Here is a 26,432-nt window from a genome sequence, read left to right as displayed (position 1 = left end):
CTCACACCCACACTTACACCCACACTCATACACACACACACACTCACACCCACACACCCACACACACACTCACACCCACACTCATACTCACACACTCATACACACACACACACTCATACACATACACACACACACACACACCCCCACTTGGAGGCATATTTTTCAGGGCCAAAAAATCGTCTTATACGCCGGCAAATACGGTATGTATATAAATGACTAAGCAAGCGGCCCGTAGGTATGATGCGCACTGACCACCAGGGGGCAGACACTCAACGCAGAGTGACAGCAACTTTGCAGAGTGCCCTCTGGCACTCCAGGACCCCTTGGGGGATGTCAGACTGCAGGTTTTGGCCTGATTCTCTCAGGCCAGGATGAGGGACCCCACCTGCCAGAGGGACCCAACTCACTCCACAGATGTCCTTCGAGCCCTGGCACTGTCCCAAGTGCAGGCAGCCGAGGAGGGACCGTGGGAGGTTGGCTCCAGGGGATGTCGGGCTCTTCTCACCGGCCACCTTATAATTAGTTCACTTTCAATGTGCACCAATCCCTGCACTGGGCCTCTAGTTCTTTGATATTTGATGATTATTATTCAGACACAATTGGTGCTGTGACTATAAGAGTAATACATTAAACTAGTGCTTTAGCATTATTTGGATTCATACATAGATGAGTGGATTCAAAGACAGGTCCTGGAGTCAACCAATTAATTTCTTACTAGTTTGCCATTGACTGTGTGGCTGGGGCAAGTCAATTTCTTTATAACTCAATCTCCCACTTTGGCAGTCGTGTGATGATTAAATGAGATAACGCATTTCAGGCATATAGGATGGTGCCTGGTGATGTTAGCTCTTACTAATATTAGTTTGTAAGTGATACGATGGTAGGGACTGTCTTCTTTGTGCTCAAAACCATATCCTACTTGGCCATCACAGTCCCTGTTACATAGTAGCTTCTCAAACATCTTTTTAAGATTAATTTATTGGGGTGACTTTGGTTAATAAGATTATTTGCCTTTAAGTGGTGGGTATACAAAACAATATACAGATCATGCATCATAGAAATATACACTTGAAATCAACAAATATTTTTTGAATAGATCAACCACAATTATTTTGAATCCTCTTAAAGACAGGTGTTCTAGTTTCACTTTATGTATAAAACTAAATGAAATTCTTTTAAATTTTACAGAACTGTGTAAGAAATAGTCTGTGAAAAGAAGGATTTAACTTTCCTCTTTGGTCTTTGTATTTCTTTGGACCTGAATTTCTTCCCCAGACACTGGTCCGCCCTAGTCTTTGAAACAGATTTTCTTCTTATAATGGCCACAGTATATTTGCAAAGACGTTCTTTAAAAAAGAAAAATATATATCCTGTAGTAGATATATCATAAGAGCATAACATTTCTAGGACCTTGCTTTTCTCTGCTTTTCTCCCAAACTTGCTATCCAGTACCACTATGGGCCCTGAATTTAAAAAAAAAAAAAATTAGTATTGTGCTTAAAAGCATGGACTTCAGAGTCAGAGGGTTTAATCGTACCTTTGCTATTTTACCTTGGGCAATGTACTTAACATTTCAGTGTTTGTTTTCTCTAAATAAGAATCATGTTAAGACCTTTTATGTTTGTGAGTGTGTGTGAGCATCAAATAAGTTATAACACACAGCCTACCCTTTAGTAAGTTCCACATAAACTTAATTGTTATCACACATTCAGCCAAGTCTCTCTATTATGTATACATCAGTCATTTTGTTAACATACTGAAAATTTAATCCTGAATAGTGTGAGCAGCCAATGGCAAGTGTTTTTGTGGCCAGTGTGTTGAGCTCATTGTTCTATGCTAGTGAGATTAGAGTTTTTGCTAGCATGCTTACCCACCTCCAAGCCCACGGTCTTCTCACTTGTACAATCTTTCAGCCATATAAGAGCTCCTAGAATCCCTTGAGCACAAGGTATATTAGTTAGAAAAGCTTTGCAGCCTCCAACCTGATGTGGCCAGTGATCATGTACTTTGATAGAGCCCATGTATCTTTAGGAGAGTTCACAATTCTATAAATATCTGCTTGAGAAAGGTCATGTAATCTACATAAACTCAAGTTCATCCAAGAGTGAGCTCTCATTTTCTTTTAAACAAAGTGACCTACAGATTCTGGCTTTGGTTCAGGGTAATAGAGAAGCAGCACTGACTCTATGTGAAGTGTCTCATCACAAGTGAAAACTCATCACAATCTTATTTTCTTCCAACAACCCACCTCCTCCAGATCAAACAGACTATTTGTTGAGGACCTGTCTTATTCCTCAGCATACTGGCACTTGTCACTTAGTGTGGGGGAAGTGGGCAGAAAACAGTGAGAACAGATGAACTCTTTGGGTACATGGTGACGTGCATCAGTTACATCATCTCATTCTAAATGAAAAGTAAACATACTTTATGTGTGTGGATTTTTAACACTATTATGTGGAGCTCTTCTCATTCATTTTAAACAGGCATTATGTTCAGTGGTTAAAACCTCAGACTCTCACCCTAGCCGGTTTGGCTCAGTGGATAGAGCATTAGCCTGCTAACTGAAAGGTCCCAGGTTTGATTCCGATATATATATATCAAAAAAAAACCCCTCAGACTCTAAATTCAGACAGCAGAATTGAGTCCTGACATTCCTAATTTCTAGTTGTGTGACCTTGAGAAAATGATTCAACTTCTCTTTGTTTGCTCCTCTATAGAAAGTTGGGTATTCCCTGTAGCTATCTCATGAGGTTGGTGTGAGAAGTGAATGAAACATCTATCTAAAAAGACTAGGACCTGACACCGGACAAATACTGGAGAGTCACTATTTGTTATAATTTCCATTGTTATTCCTTTCATCTCAGTTTACCTCATAAAGTGAAATTATAATAGACCTGTAGTTATTCAGAGATGTGTGAAAACTTGCAACTTAAAACATTGTCCATTCACCACCGCACAGTTCTATAGGTCACAAGTCTGAGCAAATTTCATTGCATTCTCTGCTTTTGGGCCTCACAAGGTTGAAATCAAGATATCAGCCAGACTGGATCCTTAATCTGGAGGTTCTGAAAAAGACTTTTCTTCTGAGCTCATTCAGGTTGTTGGCCAAAATTCTGTACATTGCAGTTTTAGGACTGAGATTCCCATTCTTGTGGGCTAGAAGCCACCAGCATTCCTTCGCACATGGATCTCCTCCATTCTCAAACCATGGATGGTGCATCAAATCCTTCTTTTGCTTCCAGTCACTCGAATTCTTTGTATATGACCAGCTGAAGAACATTCCTTGCTTTTTAAAGGTCTCCTGTAATAGCTCTCTTTTGTTTTATTCAAAGTCCACTGAAAAATCTCTTTGCTATATTACGGGAATATATAGTATTCACAGGTTCTCCCACATTCAAAGAGGAGGGGTTTATACAAGGCAAGAGTCATTTGGGGTCGTTCTGAGAATTCTACTTACCATACTCTCCAGTTAAAATGGAATCAGGTAAACATGCATCTATTAAGCCTTATAAAAACTTTAGAAAATGTGTTTATTTTATAACAATTGTCCTATGTTAAATTATAGTCATCTGTGTACTGTCCCTTATATTTTAGTTCATTGGAAGCAGGAACTACATCATTCATCCTTGTATATCCCTAGATACTTTTAGTGTATGTGCCCACTAAATATTGGTTGAATTCGAGTAGTGCAAACTACTGTAATGGGATCATCATTGCTTAGCATGTTCTGTCCTGCTCTTGTTCCATCCCACTTGGCCAATTACGTATGAGCATCGATGAGAGAATAGATCCCATGTGTTTGATGCATTATTGAAAACAGCAGCAAAAACTAGTGATTGGCAAATCAAATTGCAGTTGGGGTTTGGCAAAAACAATTTTGTTGAAGGCTGGGAAGGAATGCTTCTATAACATCCAAAAGCACTTTCTAGGGATTTTTTTTTTCTTACTGGTTTTAGATTTATGTTTTTTAAGGGAAATTTAAATTCACATGTTTCAGCTTTGTTTACACTTAACACAACATAGCAATGATTTGTTAAAGCCATTTGGTGTCTAGGAACTCTTTCTAAAGTTTCCTTTGAACTGGAACTCATGTCTGAAAATATGGGCAATAATAATATCTATGATTTGGCTGATTGGTGGAAAACGCATTCCCTGAGAACTTTGAGTTCCCCCTCAAATTCTGTTGTTAACTGTTTGCCTTGATAACTCACATTCTGAGTCTGTTTCCTCATTCTTAAAGTGAAAAATTGGACTATATAAAGATAAATTCATTTCTAGATTTAAAATTACATGATTAAAATCTTTTATTAAAAAATATAAAAACTAATTACCTGTTATGTGCCAAGCTCAGTTCAATGTACTGTGCTTATCTTTTTTCCCACTCATATATGTATTAATTGTAAAGTACTTACTAAGGAAATGGTTGACATATAATCTAATTTTTGAGATGGCTTTTTATGAATATACATATACATACATATATATACATTTCAAATCTATGAAATAGACTAAATAATCCTTATATTTATAGGTGAGAAAACTGAGGTTCACATATCCGTTTTAAGTAGCAGATTTATATATAAATCTGTGGCATATAGTAAGTATTTAGAAAATAATTGTTGATTTGTAGACGGATGGATGTATAGATGGCAGGATGAATGGGTAGATGGTCAAAATACCAGTCAACCTTTCTTGCCGTTTCACTCTCAGAAATTCCCAAGGATAAGTGTTTTTTTCATTTAATTGTTCAGTAATAATGGTATTGGAATATTGTCTCAGGCTTTGTTTAGGTTACAAACCTACTATTCATTTGTTTTCAAAGGTGCTAAGACTGTAAACTTACCTCCTGGAGTATTACTGACTACAAAGGTAAAAGGATTTTTACTATGGCTGAAAGTGCCTTCTTTGGAACACATGCAGTATTTATAGGGCTGCTTGGAATAAGCCAACTGAAAGATTTAGTGATAATAACCTCCATATTTCTTCTAAAATTGATTTCCGGCTTCGATGAACTTGGAAAGAGTCCTGGGACATCAAATAAATAAAGATCATAACATCAAATGAATCTTCAGAATACGTTCATAAATTTACATTTTAAACACGACCAGAAAAGATATATCTTTGCCCATTATTAAGGTGATACTTTAATGAAAAATTTTCATTTGCATGAAATAAACCTTTTTGGCTTCAGATGAAAGGACTTTATGGTAGTGACAATGGTTTTGTGAGTTAAATGATCCCAACATCATCAGGAATGAATCACAAGTGCCCACCATATGAATTACAGCACCACGCATCTTAAAAAGGTATTTCTGGGGAAAGCATTCTTCCCATCTGCAACCATCAGACTCTGCTTTGAAGTCTTGCTCACGAGCCTCCCAGTGCATGAGACAGCCACATGCTACCCGGACTTCTCTCTCAACTTGAGTTTGACTGCATTTTCCTAAGAACAGCATGGTAACTTAATGACAGAGGGGTTTAGAGAGGAAGATGGCTACGGTTTTGTAGTTATACTTCTCAGTACGTGCATGTTTCAGAGATCCTTTCTGGACATAACTATAGAAAATATGCCAGTGGATGTGCAAAATGAACTTTCAAGTTCAGATGGGACAGAAATCTGTGCCTCCTTTGATCCCACGGTATGAAATCTGCAACGAAGTCTTCACAAACATCTCAGGCCCAAAGGAGATTAACCGGTTAAAAAAAAAGTGCATACATTGTTATTGAGGCTTTTAGCCCTATCAGAAAGTTTCAAAAATGATATAAATCAATAACATTAGGTGTCAGTATTTTAAAAGAGACTGTCACTACTGCCTTCACTCCACTACCTCTGCTGAATGGCAGTGTGGGAGTGGGACTCCCTGCTTTCATTTTTGTTGTTTTTTATGCTTGAAACTTTTCCACAACAGACTCAGAAAATATAGATGGGAAACACACACACACACACACACACACACACACACACACACACGAAGTGAATGGGAGACTGGCATAAGCAAAGTTAGGGTATTTATACGCAGAGATTAAGATTTGTCCAACCCTGGCCTGTTCTTTCAGTGGCTAGAGCTTTGGCCCTCGGAAAGGTCTCAGGTTCGATTCCCTGTCAAGGGCATGTACCTTGGTTGCAAGTTCCCCAGCCCTAGTGGGAAAACATGCAGGAGGCAACCAATCCACGTGTCTCTCTCACAGCAGTGTTTCTCCCTCTTGCTCTCCCTCTCCTCCTTCCCCTCCACTCTCTAGAAACAATGGAAAAATTATCCTTGGGGAAGGATTTAAAAATAAAAGAATTGTCTAATCAATCACTTTGTCTATTCTTTATTAACCAAATGAATCATGGCCCAAGTACCTTTCTTTGGGAGTTGGCTGCTGATTCTAACCTCTGATCTATTACAAAATGGCAAAATAGCAATGGTAATTAATTGTATGTTGAAGAGGGACTTCTGTCCCGCCTAGAGCAGTATTCTCTCAGTTTTGGCATCTCTGGAGAGTTCCAACACACTATTTGCAATTTCATAATAGAAATAGACTTTTTCAGAGTATCTCTCATTTCCCTGAGCTTCTATAATAATGTTTTAGTTATCCACAACTGGCATTGCTGAACATACAAGAGGTTTTTAAAGAATGAAGTTTAGGGTATAGGGGGATAAATGGTGATGGAAGGAGATGACTTAGGGTGGTGAATACACAATAAAATATATAGTTGATGAATTATAGAATTGTATACCTTAAGCCTGTATAATTTTAATCACCAATGGCACTCTAATAAATTTAATTTTAAAAAGCAATCAATTAGAGTAAGACCCCATCCTATATAATAAAAGGCTAATGTGCAAATAGTCCGAATGGTGGAACAACCGAACAACTGATGTGTGCTGAACACCAAGGGGCACACACGGAACATGGTGGGCATCAGCAGCAGGCTGCAGAGCATGGAACAGGGTGGGCTTTGGCCATGGCAGGGTGGTAGAGCAGGTGAGCGGGGGTGCCAGACCAAGGCAGGGCTCTGGTCACTGTCATCGGGGTGAGCCCCTGGTGGTTACTGAAAAATTTTTGCTCCCGTGCACCACGGTCCCACCCAGCGCTCACACCCAGTGCCAGCACCAGCCCCACTCGCACCCGCTGAAAGTGCCAGCCCCTCTTGCACCAGCTGCTGGCGCCAGCCCCAATTGTCTGTGCCATCAGCAGGTGCAAGTGGGGCTGGCACCATCAGCATGTAGGAGCGATAACAGTGGGAGCAGGGCTGCCAGCAGACAGGGGACGGGGATCAGAAGCGTAGAAGATGGTCCGAGACCTGCCCCTGTGCCCACCAGTCTTGCAGCCCACAGTTCCTTTCAAGGTGCACAAATTTGTGCACTGGGCCCCTAGTTGTAATATAAGAAAATAGGTAATAATAAATACTATTTTTGAGTGCATAAAAAAAGAATGAAGTTTATAACATTTTAACTGCAATTTGTTCTCTTTTTGCCTATATGTTTTTTACTCTTTTTAAAAATATATTTTTATTGATTTCAGAGAGGAAGGAAGAGGGAGAGATAGAAACATCAGTGATGAGAGAGAATCATTGATCAGCTGCCTCCTGAAAGCCCCCCACAGGGGATCGAGCCCGCAACCCCGCAACCCGGGCATGTGCCCTTGACCAGAATCGAACCTGGGACCCTTCAGTCCACAGGCCGACGCTTTATCCACTGAGCCAAACCGGCGAGGGCTGTGCTTTACTCTTTATGTCTATCTCATTCTTTGGTATAAAAAAAAAAAAGAAAAGAAAAGAAAAAGCAATAATATTCAGAGCAGGCCTCTTTCCATTCTGAAATAATACATAAGAATAGAATTAGGTAAGTGCTAGTATGTAGTGGCCACTTCAACCATACAAGAGGATATTATTTGCAATCTTATACAGTATGTAAAACCAGAAAACCTAGTAAAAACGTAAGTACCTAAAAATAGAGAATTGGTTGGTATATTAGTACATTTTAAATGATATTGTACAGGTCATGAAAAATGTTTCACACTATATTGGTATTTGTAAATGAAAGTTTAAAAAATTACAATATGATCCTGTTTCATTTTTAAAATACATAAAAATAAGCATAAAATACCACAAAGTGGAATTGGCTACTTCAACTACAGATTTATCATTTTATATATAAATTATTTTACTGTATTACTATTTTTATTTCTTATTTATTAAGTAATATACAATATATAGTATATAACAACATATATTTATTATATGTTATATGTCACACTATTTTTTCTATTTTCTAAATTTTCTACAGTGCACATGTGCTAATTTTGGTTTTTAAAATAGTTGTTTTTAAATGATATTAAAATAAAGCTAGGGTTGTTTCCTTTCATTACCACTTTCTCTGGGAACAATTTGGGAAACATTATAGAGAAGTGTTTGAGACGTGCTATTTCAAAGAATGAATCTCTTTGTGTCTTAGTTATTAAATACCTATCTAAAGTTACTCTTTGAGGCTTCTTAGATCAACCTTTCATTTCAAACAATTTTTCTCAACGACTAAAAATGCTGACACAATATGACTTCTTAGGCAGAAACATGCCCTCATGGACCATCAGGAATTCAAGCTGAAAATTGTTAAACTACTACCATATTTACAACTTATTTCATATTCTTTTTAGAAACAAGAATATTAAACTTGCTTCTAGTAAATCAATTAAAACTGAACAGAAGACTTTTAACTAAAAAAATACCTTTCCAATTCTCTTTCCTTCTCCCTTTTTAAGTTTATCTTTATTATTGAATGTATTAGATAGAGATGCCCCCTTTGTTCTTGTTTTTTTCATTGACCCCCTCAATCCCGCCCCGTCTTTTCTCCCAGACCCTCACCACCCTATTGTCTGTGTCCAAGAGCTATATGAATATAAGTTCCCCAGTTCATCTTTCCCCACTCTCCCCCCAAACCCACCTTCCCTCTGAAATTCCTCAGTCTGTTCCATGGTTCTATGTCTCTGTATCTATTTTGTACATCAAGTTATTTTGCTCATTAGATTCCAGATATGATGTGATCATGTGATACTTATCTTTCTCTGACTGGCTCATTTCGCTTAGCATAATGCTCTCCAGGTCCATCCATGCTGTTGCAAATGGTAAGAGTTCCTTATTTTCTACAGCCACAGGGTGTAAATGTACCAGAGCTTTTTTTATCTACTCATCCACTGATGGGCACGTGGGCTGTTTCTAGATATTACAATAGCACTGATATGAACATAGGGGTGCATATATTCTTTCTGATTGGTGTTTTGGGTTTCTTAGGATATATTTCTAGAAATATATCAGTGGGTCAAATGGAGGTTCCATTTTTAATATTTTGAGGAAACTCCATACTGTTTTCCACAGTGGCTGCACCAGTCTGCATTCCCACCCACATCCTCCTCGCCAACACTTGTCATTTGTTGATTTGTTGATAGTAGCCATTCTGACAGGTGTGAGGTGATGCCTCATTGTCATTATAATTTGTATTTCTCAGATGATTAGTGACTTTGAGCATGTTTTCATATGTCTCTTGGTCTTCTGTATGTCCACTTTGGAGAATTATCTATTTAGATCCTTTGCCCATTTTGGAATTGGATTGTTTGTCATCCTTTTGTTAAGTTGTATGAGTTCCTTATATATTTCATGCCAGTTGCTCACCTGAGCATGCTCGTCTTACCCCAGGCATTCAGGCTCCTCCTTAAGTGATGACCTACCTACCAACAGAAATTCAGAAGCTAAAGGTATGCCTGGACTCAATAATCCAGTTCCATTCCCATACCCAGTGATTGCTTGGGCCTAAGATATCATGTTTACAAACATGTTTTCTCACTTGATCACTTCTTTTTTATCAGCCTTCACACCGAGGATGCTCCAATGCTATTGAGGAAAGCATTTTTTGCTCTGGCCTCTGCTACAGTTTTTCAACTGTGCAAATTAAGTTTCTTATGACAAGTACAATGAGCTATTGTGCCTTTTGTGAAGCTAAAAGTAAAAACTATTAAATGAAACTTGAAATTATGCCTATTACAATGTTACATGATCTCCAAATAAATGTGTGCGCGCGCACGCACGCGCACGCGCACACACACACACACACCACTGAAACTTTTATGTCACACGCCCTGAAAAATAATACCTTGAGATTGGTAACCAAACTTGGCTTTCCTAATCATATATATACATGCACGTACATACTGCAGAAATGGACACTGTAGAACTCAGGCTACTAAAAATTTTTTTTGTCTTCCTTACTTGGAAGAGAGCACACAAACCTTATAGAAGTTTCATTCTTTATTTCATGTGAATGTTTTGTGCATGCTTAGCTCAGAGTTCAGCTGCCTCAAACTGTGGCTCCAGAGATCACATGGGCAACATGTGAATGGAAATAAACCCTGTAGGTAAAAGAAAGAGGAATTTGGATAGAGATCAAAGATTAGCTTCATTCCATTCTTTCCTTCCACTTTTTTTTTTTATCCCATCTAAATTTGGTATTTTATGGGACTTTTGTTTAATCCCAGAGGAAAGATTGAACCTAAATCAGATTTGGGGCTTTCTCTCTCCATTTTTCTTTAAATCCTTGTGATTTGATCTGCTCAGTCATGACTTAGATCATTGAATTCTCAATTGCTAGGACCCTTCAGTAAGAAAGATATAGTGTACTGCCTTGATTCATTATTATATCTTTTTCAGTTATCACTGTAGCCTGGTTTAGGTTATAGGAAATGTTGTCCAGAATATTTACCGGTATGATTAGCAGAAATATTTGCCTATGAGTATTATGGATATTGTTTGTTTTTTTAATCTTCTAGAATGGAACTAATTGCTGTATGCTATTAACCTTGACTTAGACCAAGGACATTTCTAAGCTTTACGGATCAGAACTTTGCATTACACATTTTCCAAAAGCTTACTGTTCTTTTTATAGTAATCAGACAAGAAAGTGGAGTTTAGTGTAGTCAGCCTCATTCCTAAGTGGCTTGTGGAAAAGATTCTTATTGGGGTCAAAATGACACCCATAGGAAATGAGAAATGTTGCAATATTTTACCTCATTTTATATTAATTTTGAACAATTTTTGCCAACTATTTAGAAACATAGGATAATTATAAAGTGACTGTTTGACTTCATCAAAATAATAGCTAAATGGATACAATCAACACATTGCAATGTTTCAAGGTATGGGGAAATGAACTTATCTTGTCCATGGCTAGCTAGATTCAAGTACCAGATTAGAACTGAAACACTATGCATTCTAAAGCTTAAGAATGATATTATTTAACTGTTACAAAATGGAAGTAATGTAGTTTGGTTTGGTGGGGTTTCATTATTTGATAATTTTATAGACTTTCTTTTAGTTCGTCAAACTCCATTATGAGCATCTTTTTTCTTTTCAAACAAAAGACCTGACCACTTAAGAGACGAACAGAGGCTTGAAAACAGAAAGATATAAAATATAACTAGCCCTGCTGGCATGGCATAGTCCTTGAGCGTCAACCTATGAACCGAAAGGTCACAGTTTGATTCCTGGTCAGGGCATATACCCAGGTTGTGGGCTCAATTCACCAGTTTGGGGTGTGCAGGAGGCAGCCAATCAATGATTTTCTCTCATCATTGATGTTTCTATCTCTCTATCCGTTCTTCCCTGAAATCAATAAAAATATATTTAAATAAAATAAAATATAGCCTAATAGAACATCTTGGGTTGAACAATATAATCACTGAAATGATTATAAATGAAAATATCAATAAAAGTGTTAAACAGCAGTTTAGATACATCTGGAGAGAAAGTCTGGATGATAGATCTGAATCAAAAGTACATATAATGCTGGGCAGAAAGACACAGAAAATATGAAATAAAAGTTAAAGACCATTGAGGATATAATGGCAATGTTCACGTATGTCTAATTATTGTTCCAAAATAAGATAATGGAAATAATTATTAAATATTCCAATAAATTTGAACACAAATAAAAAGCCACAAATTTCTAGAAAAATATAACAGGGAAATATCGAAAGCTGAGTACTCCTAAAATCCCTGAAGAAATTTTATCAATAGTTAAAAATCTTTCTCAAAAAGAATACAAGATTCAAATAGTTATACATAAGATTTCTACACAATATTCTAGGGTCAGATAATGGAAAAAGAGGGTCTCAACCATATCAAAAGTCAATACGATCAATACAAGAATGGAAAATAATAGATTAATCCTATTCATGGACATAGGTGTGTGTGGGGGGGGAAGCATTAGTGAAACAAATCTATCTGGTAATACATCACAACCAAACATTTTTAAAAATATATTTTATTGATTTTTTTACAGAGAGGAAGGGAGAAGGATAGAGAGTTAGAAACATTGATGAGAGAGAAACATCGATCAGCTGCCTCCTGCACACCCCCTACTGGGGATGTGCCCGCAACCAAGATACATGCCCTTGACTGGAATCAAACCTGGGACCCTTCAGTCTGCAGACCGACGCTCTATCCACTGAGCAAAACAGTTAGGGTACAACCAAACATTTTAATCCATAAATTCAACCTGGGTTAATGTGAGAAATATTGATAATGTTATAGTGTTAATAATGCCACTCACAACACTATAGAATTATAGGAGAAAAAGCATCGTTTTGTACAGAAATAATTTAAATTCATAATCTATTTAAAATAAAATATCCAAAGTAGAAATAGAAAAGTCTCACCTTATACTGAATGAAAACACAGTTATGTGTCATTATTCCTCTACCCATTTAGCAAATCACACCACATGCTGTGAAGGATGTGTCTAAACTGGAAATCTTATATACACTGCTTCACAGAGAGAGGATTGGTAGTAGCCCTTCGGAAATAATCTGGTATTATTATCAGATTTTAAGCCATGACAATTTGACTCTACTATTGCACATGTGCACAGAACACTTGTATAAGAGTGTGTGTGGAGGCATTCTTTGTATAACAAAACACTGGGATTTGAAATAATAGAAAGTTCAAGTACCTGTCAACAGGAGAATGGGTAAATAAATTTTTCTATACTCATAAAATGGCCTATCAGAATAGCAAAGAATTATACCTTTATGTATCAGCAGAGATGAGCTAAAATAAAATGTTGTGTGAAAAGAGCAAGTTTTAAAAGTATAAAACCAGTTTTACAAAGTTCAAAAACAAGCAAATTCAACAAAGGAAAGCAATTATAAACACAAACTCAGGATCCTGATTCTGTGGAGAGGAGGGATGTCATTTGAGAGAGGCACACAGGGGCGTCAAAATTATTGCTAACAATATTATCCTTAAATTGGGAGGTCAGTGACCAGATGTTTGTCATATCATTATACTTTTTAACATATATAGATGTTATTTTTGGCATTTATTGACTATTTCAGAATAAAAGAATGTCTATAAAAATCTAATGTGATAGTAAAGTAATTTGGGGTGGTACATAGAAAACTTCCTTTATAATAAAGATAAAGACAGATGATGGTGAAAGGAAACAAATGTCAAGCAAATGGCATTACTTAACATATTAATATTGGCCGTATACTGATTTTTTCATCCAGGTACTTGTAGACTGTGTTTTGCATGTACTGTGCCGTGGTGAGTGGCATATTGACCTGTGCAAATTTTGGCCGTGATACTTCTTAGCTGTTAGGATCTTACTCTTTGGTTCGCTCATTTGTAAATAGACATAATAACATGACCTAATTTATCAAGTTATTGTGAGTATTAAATGAGCTAGCATGTGGAAAGTGCTGAGAAAGGACATGCACAGAATAAATGCTCAAGTAATATTAGATTCTAATAGACATCCTCTTTGATTTACTAGTTTGAAATGTTTTCTTTGTATTATGGTAGGCTTTGGTCACTTGACGAAGCAATTGATGACACTGGCTGACGGACACGTGGTGTTGGCTCTAGAAGGAGGACATGATCTCACAGCCATCTGCGATGCATCAGAAGCCTGTGTAAATGCCCTTCTAGGAAATGAGGTAAAAAACAAAAGACACAAAACTAAACTAAACTAAACTAAAAGCACAAAAGTGCAGGGGTCAAGGACCAGGAATGTATGCACACATATTTTTAAGTGTTTTTTTTTAAATCCCAAGTACTCAGAGAGTACAATGTTTCTCTTACAATTCTAAGAAAGAAGGTAAGCCTTAGGTAAGAGAAGTTTACCTGTTCTCCTGTGATATGCAATAACTTTTGCCCAGTTATACAATCCACTTGCATCCCCATCAATCAAGTTATTGGCAGAACTCAATAAATAAGATAATCCTTGGGAAGAGAAAGGCTTTGCATACTTGACCCAACCCATGAACATTGAAACACTGAAAAAGAAGTAACTCAAAATTTCTCTTGACATTTTCAATATGATTATATGGGGAGGAAAAGGTTTTAAAAATGTTTTAGCTTTATCAAGGTATAATTGACAAATAAATCTGTATTTTATTTACAGATACAATGTGGTAATTAAATATACATTGTGAAATGATTTCTGCCATTAACTTAATTTAAAGCATTCATTACCTCACATAGTTACAGTTTGGTTTTGGGGGATTTTTGGTGAGAATACTTTAAGTTCCACTCTCTTGGCAAATTTCAGTTTTATAATACGGTATTACCAACTGTAGTCACCATGTTATACATTGGATCAAGCATGTCAAACTCGTGGCCCACAGGCTGCATGTCTTGTTTATTAGGCCAGTGTTAGCTTTTGAGTTTGACATGCTTGCATTAGATTCTTAAGCCTTATTCATTGTATAACGAAAGGCTTAAAACCTTTTTACAGACCTCTCCCTATCTTCACCTACCACCACCACCAAAACACCCCTCTTACTACCCACCTCTCCCACCCCTGGTGTCCATCATTTTACTCTTTGTTTCTATGAGTTTGACTGCTTTTCTTTTCTTTTTTCTTTTTTGGTTTCACATAAGTGACACTATGCAGTATATTCACTTAGCATAATGCCCTGAAGATGTTGCAAATCACAAGATTTCATCTATGTTGTTTCAAATCATGAGATTTCCTTCTTTTTAAAGAATAAGTAATATTCATATATTTATATATCTATATATCTATATGTCTGTTTTCTTTATCCCTTCATCTGTCAATAGACACTTATATTGTTTCCATACCTTGACTGTATGAATAATGCTGCAGTAAACATGGGAGTACAGATAGGTCTTCAGGATAGTTATTTTGTTTCCTTTAGATAGTACCCAGAAGTGGGATTGCTGAATTATATGGTAGTTCTATTTTTAATTTTTTGAAGAACCTTCTACTGCTGGATGATCGATCAATTGTTGAAAGTGGGGTATTAAAGTCCCCTACTATTATTATATTTTTTTTGTTTCTCTCTTTAGATATGTTAATATTTGCTTTATAAATTTAGATTCTCCTACATTGGGCATATAATATTTATACTTGTTACATTCTCTTGAAGAATTGACCACTTTGTCATTATATATTAACTTTTTTGACTCTAATTATAGCTTGTGGCTTAAAGATCATATTTTTCTGATATACCTAACTTTGCTTCCCTCTGGTTTCCATTGGCATGGAATATCTTTTTTATGCCTTCACTTTCCATCTGTGTGTCCTTAAAACTGAAGTGATTTTCTTGTAGGCAGCATAGACTTAGGTCTTATTTGTTTTATCCATTCAGCCACTCTGTGTCTTTTGATTGGAAAAGTTAGAGTAATTATTGATATGTATGGGCTTACTATTGCCATCTTGCAGTTTTCTAGCTGTTTTGTAGTTTCCTATTTCCTCTCTTAATAAATTGATGATTTTCCATATTGGTATGTGTGATTTCCTTTTTTTATCTTTTGCTTAAATACTATCAGTTTTTGCTTTGTTTTATTATAATACTTGCATAAAACATCTTATAGTTATAATAGCGTATTTAAAGCTGATAACATCTTAACATTTAATGTGTATAAAAACTCTACATTTTTTTCACTACCCTCCTTCAATTTATGTATTTAAAGTAAAAAAATTAAATCTTTTTATATTGTGTATCCATTATTATAGTTTTAGTTATTTTAATACTTTTATCTCTTGCTTTACACTAGAGTTAGAAGTTATTTACCTACCACAATTACAGTATTAGAGTATTCTGAATTTAATTATGTATTTATCTTTACCAGTGAGTTTTATATTTTTCTAAATTTTCATATTACTAGTTACCTTCCTTTCATTTTAACTTGAAGAATTCCCAATAGCATTTCTTTTAAGGCCAAACTAATGGTGATGAATTCTTAAGCATTTGTTTGTGTACAAAACTATTCTTAAGGACAACTTTACTGGGTAGAGTATTCTTGGTTGTCAGTTTTTCCTCACTGCACTTTAAATATATCACCCTACTTCTCACTGGTATGCAAATTTCTGCTGAAAAATTCACTCATAATCTTAATGAGTTTCTCTTACATATAGCAAGTTGCTTTTCTTTTGCTGTTTCCTCTCTTCATCTTTAACTTTTGACAATTTAATTATAGCGTGCTCTGTGTGACTCTATAGGCTCATCTTAATTGGTAGTTTTTGGGTTTCCTGGATTTGGATATCTGTTTCATTTCCCAAATTAGGATAGTTTTCTACCCTGATTTCTTCAAATAAGCTTTCAGGCTCTTCCTTCTCTCTTCTCCTTCTGTCACCCCTAGAATATATATGCTGGTCTTCTGGGTGGGGTACTATAAGTCTTTTAAACTATCTTTACTGCTTTTCATGTTTTGCATGTGTTTTTTTTCTTTTTGTCACTCTGATTTGATGAGTTTCACTGCCCATTGCCCAGTACATTGATTCTTTCTTTCATTTGGTCTAGTTTACTGTTGAACTCCTCTATTGAATTTTTCAGTTGTATTCTCCAGCTCTATGATTTCTGTTAGATACCTTTTAATATTGTCTACCTCTTGTGTTAAATTCTCTGTTTATGCATTGTTTTCCTGACCTCGGTAATCATCTTTATGACTTTATTCTATTTGAATACTCTGGGGTAAATCACTTATCTTAATTTGTTAATTTTGAAGAATTTGTCTTCTTTTGCTTGGTATATAGTCCCCTGAGTTTTTGTTTACTTATTTTTCATTTTTCTTGACTCTTTTTGTTGGTTTGTGCACTTTGGCTAAAGCAGCCACTTTTCCCAGTCTTGTGTAGAAGATGAGTATCATCAATCATCCCAGTGCAAGTTCCTGTTTACCATTCAACCCTTTGTGATTGTCCAACCTGCAGTCGTTGTTATTAGTGGCTCCCAGTAGTTGAGTGTATGCCAAGACCTGTGAGGGCCCTTAAGGTGAGGAGTACAGTCAGCCCCTAGGTGTAGTCTGACTAAAAGCTGACTCCCTCGATAAAGAAACTGTGAGATGGGCATTTTTGCCTGTTCCTTCTGCACTGCGCCTGGATGTATAGCCCATGGGTTTAGGGAGGTGTGCCTGTGCTGGTTTTAAAACTTCTTTGTTTGCTATAGTCTTGTGAGACTCATAAATGCATGCTGTGTTGGCTATCAGGGCTGGGTTATATGAGGTCCCATCCTTTGGGTAACAGCCATAAAGTTGGGGTGCTTGGTATGTGAGCATACTCATTCCAGGTAGATATTGCTGACTTGGTTTTATTGTTGAAGTAAAGCAGAAAGAGGTGTCACGAGCTCTTTTAGGCTCTGGGGAAAATCACGGTCAGCACCTTTGTGTGTGCTAATTAGAAGCCAGACTCCTCAGGCAGCAGCTTGTAAAGTATGTACTTCCCTTTCCAGGGAAAGACTGGGAAATGGGTTGTTTTGCTTGCTCCCTCTGCACTGAGCTCTTGGGGGATAGTCATGGCAAGTGCTCACACACCTGTTAAGGACTGTTTCTTTGTTTGCTAAAGTCCTGTGGGACTCAGGGACATGAGCTTTCTCAGCCAGATATTTTTGAGAGACCATTCTTGGGTAGAAACTTAAAATATATGATGCTAGATGTATGTTCCAAATCCTTCACTCCTCAGGGAAAAACTGGAAGTTTGGGGTTCCCTTCCAAATGTATGGTTCTATGTCAAGGGTTTGTTAATGGTGCAAGTATGTCTCAACCTTTGCTACCCTTTTGATGTGGGTATTTTCTCATCCATTCAGTATGCTCAGTATGTAGGAGTTACTCAGCTACGTTCTGGATTCTCTCCGAGGGAATTGCTCTATTTATCGCTGTATAGTCGGTGTATCTGTAGGAAGAGGAAAATTCAGGAGCTTCCCATGTCACCATCTTGGTTTGGAGTCATAAAAATATTGATAAACATTTTGTCACCATTTATGAGTTCTCTATGCTAAGAGATATTACTTCCATCTTACAAATGATAATAATGAGTCAAAGAGGTTTAAGAAATTCATTCAACATCATGCAGCTAGAATGCATTAGATCCAAGATATGAACTTAAATCTATATTGTCAAAGGTAATATTTTTTCTTTCACATCACATACATATTTTCCTGACTAATCAGCAGATGTCACATCAAATCGTCATGAAGTTCACTTCCAGATCACAGCAAGCTTTTGGACCAATTAATTACAATTTCACAAATATTTCAATTTGTATATATTCATTAATGTTATTAGTTCATTTATTTTTATAGTGAATGTATACAGATGTTATGACTATTTTACATATTTTACTTTTTTCATGAACTTGAAATACTACATTTTAATGAAATAAACATATACACAGTTATTTTAAAAATCTATGATTCATAATGTTTTGTAACAGTAGCTAATGCTTGGGCCGATCCTATATAATAAAAGGCTAATATGCAAATCAACCAAATGGCAGAATGACCTGTCACTGTGACATGCACTGACCACCAGGAGGCAGATGCTCAATGCAGGAGCTGCCCCCTGGTGGTCAGTGTGCTCCCACAGGGGGAGCACCGCTCAGCCAGAAGCCCTAAGCACTAAGGATGCCTGACTGATGGCTTAGGTCCGCTCCCCATGGGCTCCCGGACTCCTGCAGGACTCGCAGACTACGGGAGGGCATAGGCTGGGGTGAGGGACCACCCCTCCTCCCCCTCCCCTCACCCCTCCCCCAGAGTGCAGGAATTTCATGATGGGCCTCTAGCACTATTTATAAAGGGAAAACTATTTTCTGCTCACTGAATATATATGTTTTATTGTCATCATTATCTTATAGAGTTTTGACATGGTTATTTTGCCATATTTATTGACGAGAATATATACATTTTAAATTTGAAAGAAAATATGAGAGAGAAAACTTGAGTGCTATTAAAGCATTTACTCTGTGTATAATTTTAGACAGCTCAATAACCCAAAGGATGTAACTACCTAATTATTTGTTTTGTTATTAGTGAACTGCTATTTCAGATCACACATAATTCAAGCTGTCTAAGGTTTTCTAAATATTAGAGTCTTTCTAAAATTCCTATAAAAAATACTGTCAAACAGAATATTGGGGGTTTTTGATGCCAGTTAAGAGGTGCAAAAAATAAATGCTACTTCTAATTATCAGTTAATGTTGGGCTGTTCTATTTGCCTATCAGATGATATATTTTACATTTTCAAATTACTTATTTGACTTTAAATATAGAAACATTTTAAGAAAGCCAACTGGTTTTAATATTTGCATTAAAAAGGCTTATGCCAGATGTGCAGAAAACCTAACTATAGGTTGTAGATTATGGCCTACAGATGACTGACCTGCCCAGAAGGAAATGTTACCCACTTGCAAAAGCCAACTATTTTTCCAACTATGTGAAAGGAAATTATAGATTTCACTGGCTGTCTTTGAGCACAGTGCTCTTGTAATCTCTGCATTTTGCCCATTCTATTATTTCAGGGGACTATTTCTAATGAGGATGGAATAATTTTTCCTGTAGTCTCTTTCTTTTAGCAATGACTGTTTCAGAACACATTCAAGTCCGTTGTGTGGTGTTCTTAATTTATCTCAGTTTACTAAAAAGCAAATTGGATGTGTTTTATATCTTCCTTTCATGTATGCTCTTTTGACTGGGATCTCTGTGGTCATTTTATTATACGACCTAATCCTACAGATCAAGTAGACTGTTTTTATAGAACAATTACTGACATTAGAAATATGTCACCTGATTTAAAGTTTGAACATATGCCGTTTCTCTACATTTTTAGAAAGACCAGGCTTGAGATAGAGGAAGGGATAGAAGTATCATTGGCCATGTGAGTATATAGATGTTAAAAATTCTAGTATGTGATAATTGAAATGATTATTGGCAATATTGACTGCTTAATCAACTCTAATTATCTATAAGCCCCCTTTTATTGGCTATCTTCAATTACTTAAGCATAATCAAAAATTTGTTCATAAAGCACTAAAGAAAGAAAAGTTTAAAGAATCTATGTCTTTCTGTATTTTTTTTTCCTATTGAGATTTCTTAGGGCTATAAACAAGACTAGATTCCAACAAGGTATTTTTATAATACCAGATGAATTCGGAATATTGAACTTTGAGAAGTAAATTTTGGTTTGTTAAGTCTGTCAATATAGAGAGTTACAAAACTTAAGAGAAATAAAGATTTCTAAAAATGAAAAATGGAAGAAAAATACATATGTGTAGTACATTATAATTCATTTGAAAAAAAGGAAATGAAAATGTAATATTTGAAACAACTTAAGGAACAAAGAGTTATTCTCACTTTCATTGACAATATAATTTATAATCCAATGCCTGGTTTTCTGTATTTCTTTTTCTAGTTCAAAGGTCATCATGACCAACAGCCATGACTACATTGAAGTTTTAAATTTCATTCCTTTGGAAAAGTAATATACAAGGCATATTACATTTTTAAAAAGTACATACATGTAGTTTTTACAGTAATTTTACTTGGTAAGCTCTAGGTAAGAAAATAAAAACGGTTGTCTTTCAGATACCAATTATGCAATTTCAAATCCTAATTTTCCTTCAAATTCCCTTTTCAAGTGATTAATAGGGCAATTATAACCTATTATCTGGGATTTCACTTTCACAAATAACAAAATGTAGTAAAGCTTGGGACTAAAACATGGGCAGAACCTACTTTGGCTTCTCAACACTGAACATGCAATTGAACTCAAATTAGGAAGGTCAAGAAGGGCCTTTTGGAGGGACTCTGCACTTTGTCAGATGTATTTATTCATGTGCAGAGGATTAGAATTCATAAACATTTTGCCAGTTTTTTAAATGCTATTTCTTTTCCTTGTTGTTCTTGGCCAGGCCATGTCAATACAGCAAAATGTTGCTTCATATGGCTTATTATCAGCAGAATAATATGAATTACATAACCCAAAGGAATTGTAAAATCAGCATGAACTCTTGGCTCTGCATCTCAGTGTAGATACATAGATGGGTACCAAAAACTTTATTTTTTAAAAAATTAAATTATCTGAGTGTTTCATCCAAAATAGGCATTTCATATTTTTAAATATTTTTATCATGAAAGTAAGCTAGTTAACAAAACACCTTTTAACTATTCTTTTAAGAAATATTCACTAGGTCAGTCAAAATAATATACTGTTGGATTAAAATTAATTTGAGCATGGTACAGGAAATTCCAAGAGGCAACTGATTTTGAAGACATACCTGAAGTCCTTTTTTTCCCTTTTTCTTGGCAAAGTTCAGACTTAGATTTGTCAGTTCAATCAGTGTATGATGAATATTTTTGAACTTCGTGAGTGAAGCACTTAAAAACACCAGCTTGGAGTTTGCAAGAAATTGAAGTGACTACCCAAATGAGAAGACTTATTAGGTTGCTTGGTATGGCCTCAAAGATACTGATGTGAATAGTCATATCTTTTTCAGAATTAGTTACAGAAAAATCTGTAGGGTTCTCAAAAGAAACTGATTTTGGTAACCTGCATTTGTGCTGGCTGGCAAACGATGCCACAGTTTCTTTAAGGCCAAATATGCCTACTGTTCTGCAAAGCCAATTAGTGACACCCTGGGTTGCTTCCTCTGGGGGTTGGGGTAGGGGGAAGCTTTCACAAGAAGTGAGAAAAGCTTAAGCATTTGGCATTCCTATGGAATCTGAAAGGAAAAACATTGAAAAACTTCATGCAGGTGAAAAGAGAAGACATACTGTAGGTAAGAGCTTTGTGTAATGAGTTGAGAACATAACCATTAAAAGACCTCCTATCAAAAAATCAAAAAATAAAAGACCATCTGTCAAAACAGAACAAATGACAGTTTTAAGCTTGCTAGAGAATATATACAAATTCCCGTAAAGAGAAGCTGTTGAGATGATTCCAAAGCCTCTAGTACTGAAGGTTCAGCACAACATAGAGTCTATAGCATATTTTCTCTTGATCTCCCCCATTCTTTATAAAGTTGGCTTCTAGATCTTTTCCTTCCTCCCTCCCTTCTTCTCTTCCTCCTTTCCTTCCTTCCTTCCTTCCTTCCTTCCTTCCTTCCTACCTTTCTTCCTCCTTTCCTCCCTCCCTCCCTCCCTCCCTCTCTTCCTCTGTCTCCCCTCACCCCTCTCTATCTCCTCCTTCTCTTTTTAATAACTGCTGTCTCCTGTTGAGTAGGCTCAGCTGCTTTCATTTGACTTGGATTTCAGCAACAGTGGCTAAACTTAGTGATTGTGTATGTTGATAATCTTTCCAAGATGACTTTTTGCTCTAAAGCTGCTGAAAAAGTCTGTGGAATTGACTCTAGTAAGTTTTGACAACCACCCTCGAGGTGAACTCTTAAGATGTTGTCCAAGTTGCTCATCGGGGGTTTGTTTTCATTAGAGTTTGAATGGGGAAGTAGTGATGCCATCTTTTTCATCCTTTTAGATTATGTATGGCTGGCTCCATTGGGGAATTGGTGTGAATCTGGGAAAGCTTACAAGCTCCTATTTTGGAGCTTGTAGTTCATGAGTAGAAGAAGGGGAACTTAATACAGGGAAATGTGTGATAAACCAAAATCACACATGAAGATCATTCCATGATCTTCTCTTAGAATTTGAAAACCTATCCACACTCTGAAGAGAATGCATAAATACTTTAAAGAGATTAAAAATATTTTGAAAATATTATTTGAAGATACTTTCCATTGCAGAAAGGGCCTACGATGTTGCATTTATTATATTCAACAAGGCTTATGAGAAGCAGAGCCAAAGTAACTAGTTTTTTGGTTTGTTTATGTGTTTTAGCAAATGCTAAATGAAGTAGAAGTTACCTGGATAATTACAATTCCATTATGCAGATCTTCTGTACTGTTTGTCTTTAGGCTTTCAGAAGGTGTTAAAAGGAATGTGGCTGGAAACCTGGACTCTTCATAGGGTTCTGGTTACCAACACAAGCAAGGGAGTATTTCTTTTCAGTGATGGAGCAAACATATTATGACATTCATTTATCTGTACATTCATTCAGTAGTCTTTTAGTGGGCATCTATTTTGTGCTCAAGTTCTAATACAAGTAAAAATAAAAGAAAAATTAACAAAGTACTTTGGAAATGTATGTTCCTTTGTTTTTAGCTATATTTGGACAGAGGAATATTTTCCTAGTAATAGAGGAAGTAACATTTAACTTTGATCTTGAATAAAAACGAGATTTGACAAACTAAGGTACAGGGAAAGGATGTATCTGTTGTAATGGAAAGGCAGAGATTAAGACTTCTTGAAATAGTGGATGGCTCCTTTTGGATTTGTTTGTTTTGTTTTTGGCAGAAGAAAGGCTGCTGTAAGTGTAATAAAAGTAAACAGTGAGGCTGGCTAAGTGGAACTGAATATCATAAGGAATTAGAATTTCTGTGGAAATACAGAAGCATTGAACAAATGATTCCCATACTTCGAAGTACTGTAATAACCAAATAATGTATGATTTGGGAGATGGCAGAATCTCATAGGAGAAAACAAAAATGTATTATGGAAATAATCATTAGGATTAGTTTGCCCCAGATTATCAATGAACAAAATTATACCCTCCCAGTGATATGCTGGACCTGGCTCTTAATAGCTTGTGAGAGCTAATTCTGTATATCATTACTCAAATTCTGTGTATTAGCTACTCAAATTTGAGTTCAGTGACATCACATTGTAGCCTGAAATAGGCCATGGTGGGAATATTTACACCACAGAAATCAGCAAATACTACAAATTAGAGCTATTTTTTAAATAGCCAGCTGTTAAACATTTACCAGCACATCACTGCTACATGATGTGAAACAGCTCTTCTTAGCGCAAAAATCAACATTTGGAAAAGAGTATAGTACAAATCTTTCTACTAAACAAAAAAATAAGGAAAAACACTTTTAAAACATGCAAATTAGTAGATTAAAGAACAGAAAATTAAAAAAGCAAATGAGGACAAGAAAACCAAGGATCAAAGAAAATGAAACATGAGGACTTAAACTTATTTGTAAAAATAGGGACAAGGAAGCAAGATTTTGGCACATAACATTTTATGTTATGTAAAATAATAACTAGCCTTCCTTATAACAATTGATGTCGAAACTATGGACATTATGTTAGGAAACTATACATATAGCACTGAGCAAATTTCCTTTCAATGTTACTGAAACTTCTATTTAACATACACCTTTCTATATATATAGTATTTCCCTAACTTAACTATGTAGGTTGAAATTTTTTCAGATTATATTGCATACCTACAATCTTACTTCAGTGCTTAAACAAAAATATTGATAGTCTGAATTACCCAACTAATTGATTTTATTATTTTCTTTCCAATAGACCATTATGACTACTTCTTTTTTACCTTTAAATTCAATTTTTATTATTTAGCTAATTATTGCCATTGGTATTTAAGTATTCCATTTCTTCCAAACTTTCCATAGTTAAGTGCCATGGAAACTATGGGGTACTATTTGGAATGGAGGCACTTCCTCACAATCTTTCTTCGTCATTTAATGGCTGATATATTGTGTGACCTACAATTCTCCAAGGTGTGGTAGTTTTGGGTAAAACTCAACTAATAGAAAAATAACCATAGCAGTAATCTCAGAGTCTAGCCCACTTGCCTCACTTATTTTATTCAAGGAATTCATTCAATATGCAATGTGAGCTGAATGGCCATGACTGTACACTTTGCTTCTTGGTCTTCTTGGTACTCTCATAAGATTTGTTAGATTTATGTCACTCCTCTTGGCTAGATATGTTTCTTTATTGCAATGTGGTGTAACCCTTCATCCACATGTACATAGGCTGCAGACAGAATCAATCTGAAGAATCTCAGTAGTCTGTCAGTATCATAACTTTTCTTTCCCCCCAATCTATTTGTTCAAGGATTTTAGTGACTTCAAATGAACAAAAAGGGGTTATTTTGAAAATGACTCATGAATCACAATATGGATAAAATTATAACCAGATCTACTTAAGCAATCAAATTAAACATATACAATTAATTGCAGACCTTTCTAAGACAATTATTTAAATGGAAGTTGAGTTTTAACCACCAATCCCTCCTCACTAGGGAATTTATAATAGTTCATTAACATGGAGGGTCAGGTCTATATTGCAATCTGTTTCCCTTATCCTCTTGGTCTTGATCATCATATTCTTCCAAAGTTCCACAATATCTTTGATCCTGACAACTGAAATTTTCTGAATTTTTTTCTGAGTTGCTTTGCATGTTGTAGGGGGACTTTCAGTTCCCTTTGTAAGTGAATGTGTTCCCTGTACATAAGAATATAACTATTGTGGTTCCTGCTGCAAAACTTGTAATCTCACTTTGTTCTTAGAGGCACCATAAAATAGCGGAAATAACATGGACTCAAGAACTAGACTTAGTTTCCCTATTCCCTATGTCAGAAAATACTGTCTCTCTTAAAATTAGTTTTAGTTATAAAATGTAATATTCATGTGGAAAAATCTATGACATAAATGTACACTCCAATGCAGGGGTCCTCAAACTTTTTAAACAGGGGCCAGTTCACTGTCCCTCAGACATTCCACACATGCGCACTGTGGGCCCAGGACGAGTAGGCTGCTAAGCAGGACAGGCAGTGGTGGCAAAAACGCCCGGCGAGCCAGATAAATGTTTTCGGCGGGCCACATGTGGTCCGCGGGCCGTAGTTTGAGGACCTCTGCTCCAACGAAATATTGTAAATAGAGCTCATATACAGCCATCAATTAGGTCAAGAAATAGAATAATATCTGCACCTCAATAGACCCTATATCCCCTTTCCTAACAAGTACTCCATTTCTCATTTCTGAAAGTAATCAATTTTCTGATTTCTAACTGAAGATTTTAATTTACCTTTTCTAGGACTTTATATGCAATAAATCACAAAATATATATCCCTTTGCATCTGACTTCTTTGGCTCAACATTATGTTTGTGAGATTCGCCCATGTTGTTGTAGCTAGCTATCTAGTTCATTCATTTTCATTGTTAATATAGCATTCCATTTCATAAAAAAAATTTCTAGGAAAATGTCACAGTTTATATCTATTCTACTTTTGACAGTTATAGGGAATTTTTTCCAGTTTGGGGCCATTATGTACGCTGTTGCGCTTGAC

At 36.1% G+C, this 26,432-nt stretch overlaps 1 protein-coding gene across 1 annotated transcript in view; it reads left to right on the top strand.

Annotated features, from left to right (window-relative positions):
* Positions 1-26,432, top strand: part of HDAC9 (histone deacetylase 9) — a 455,800-nt gene that overhangs the window by 381,468 nt on the left and 47,900 nt on the right. The window contains exon 23 of the mRNA XM_015558167.1: positions 13,841-13,974. Coding sequence (XP_015413653.1) covers positions 13,841-13,974 — 134 coding nt within the window. The remainder of the gene's footprint in view (positions 1-13,840; positions 13,975-26,432) is intronic.

This window comes from Myotis davidii, unplaced genomic scaffold, assembly GCF_000327345.1.
Source record: "Myotis davidii unplaced genomic scaffold, ASM32734v1 scaffold168, whole genome shotgun sequence".
NCBI classification, from domain to species: Eukaryota; Metazoa; Chordata; class Mammalia; order Chiroptera; family Vespertilionidae; genus Myotis; species Myotis davidii.
This window is presented reverse-complemented; position numbering and strand designations above follow the sequence as displayed.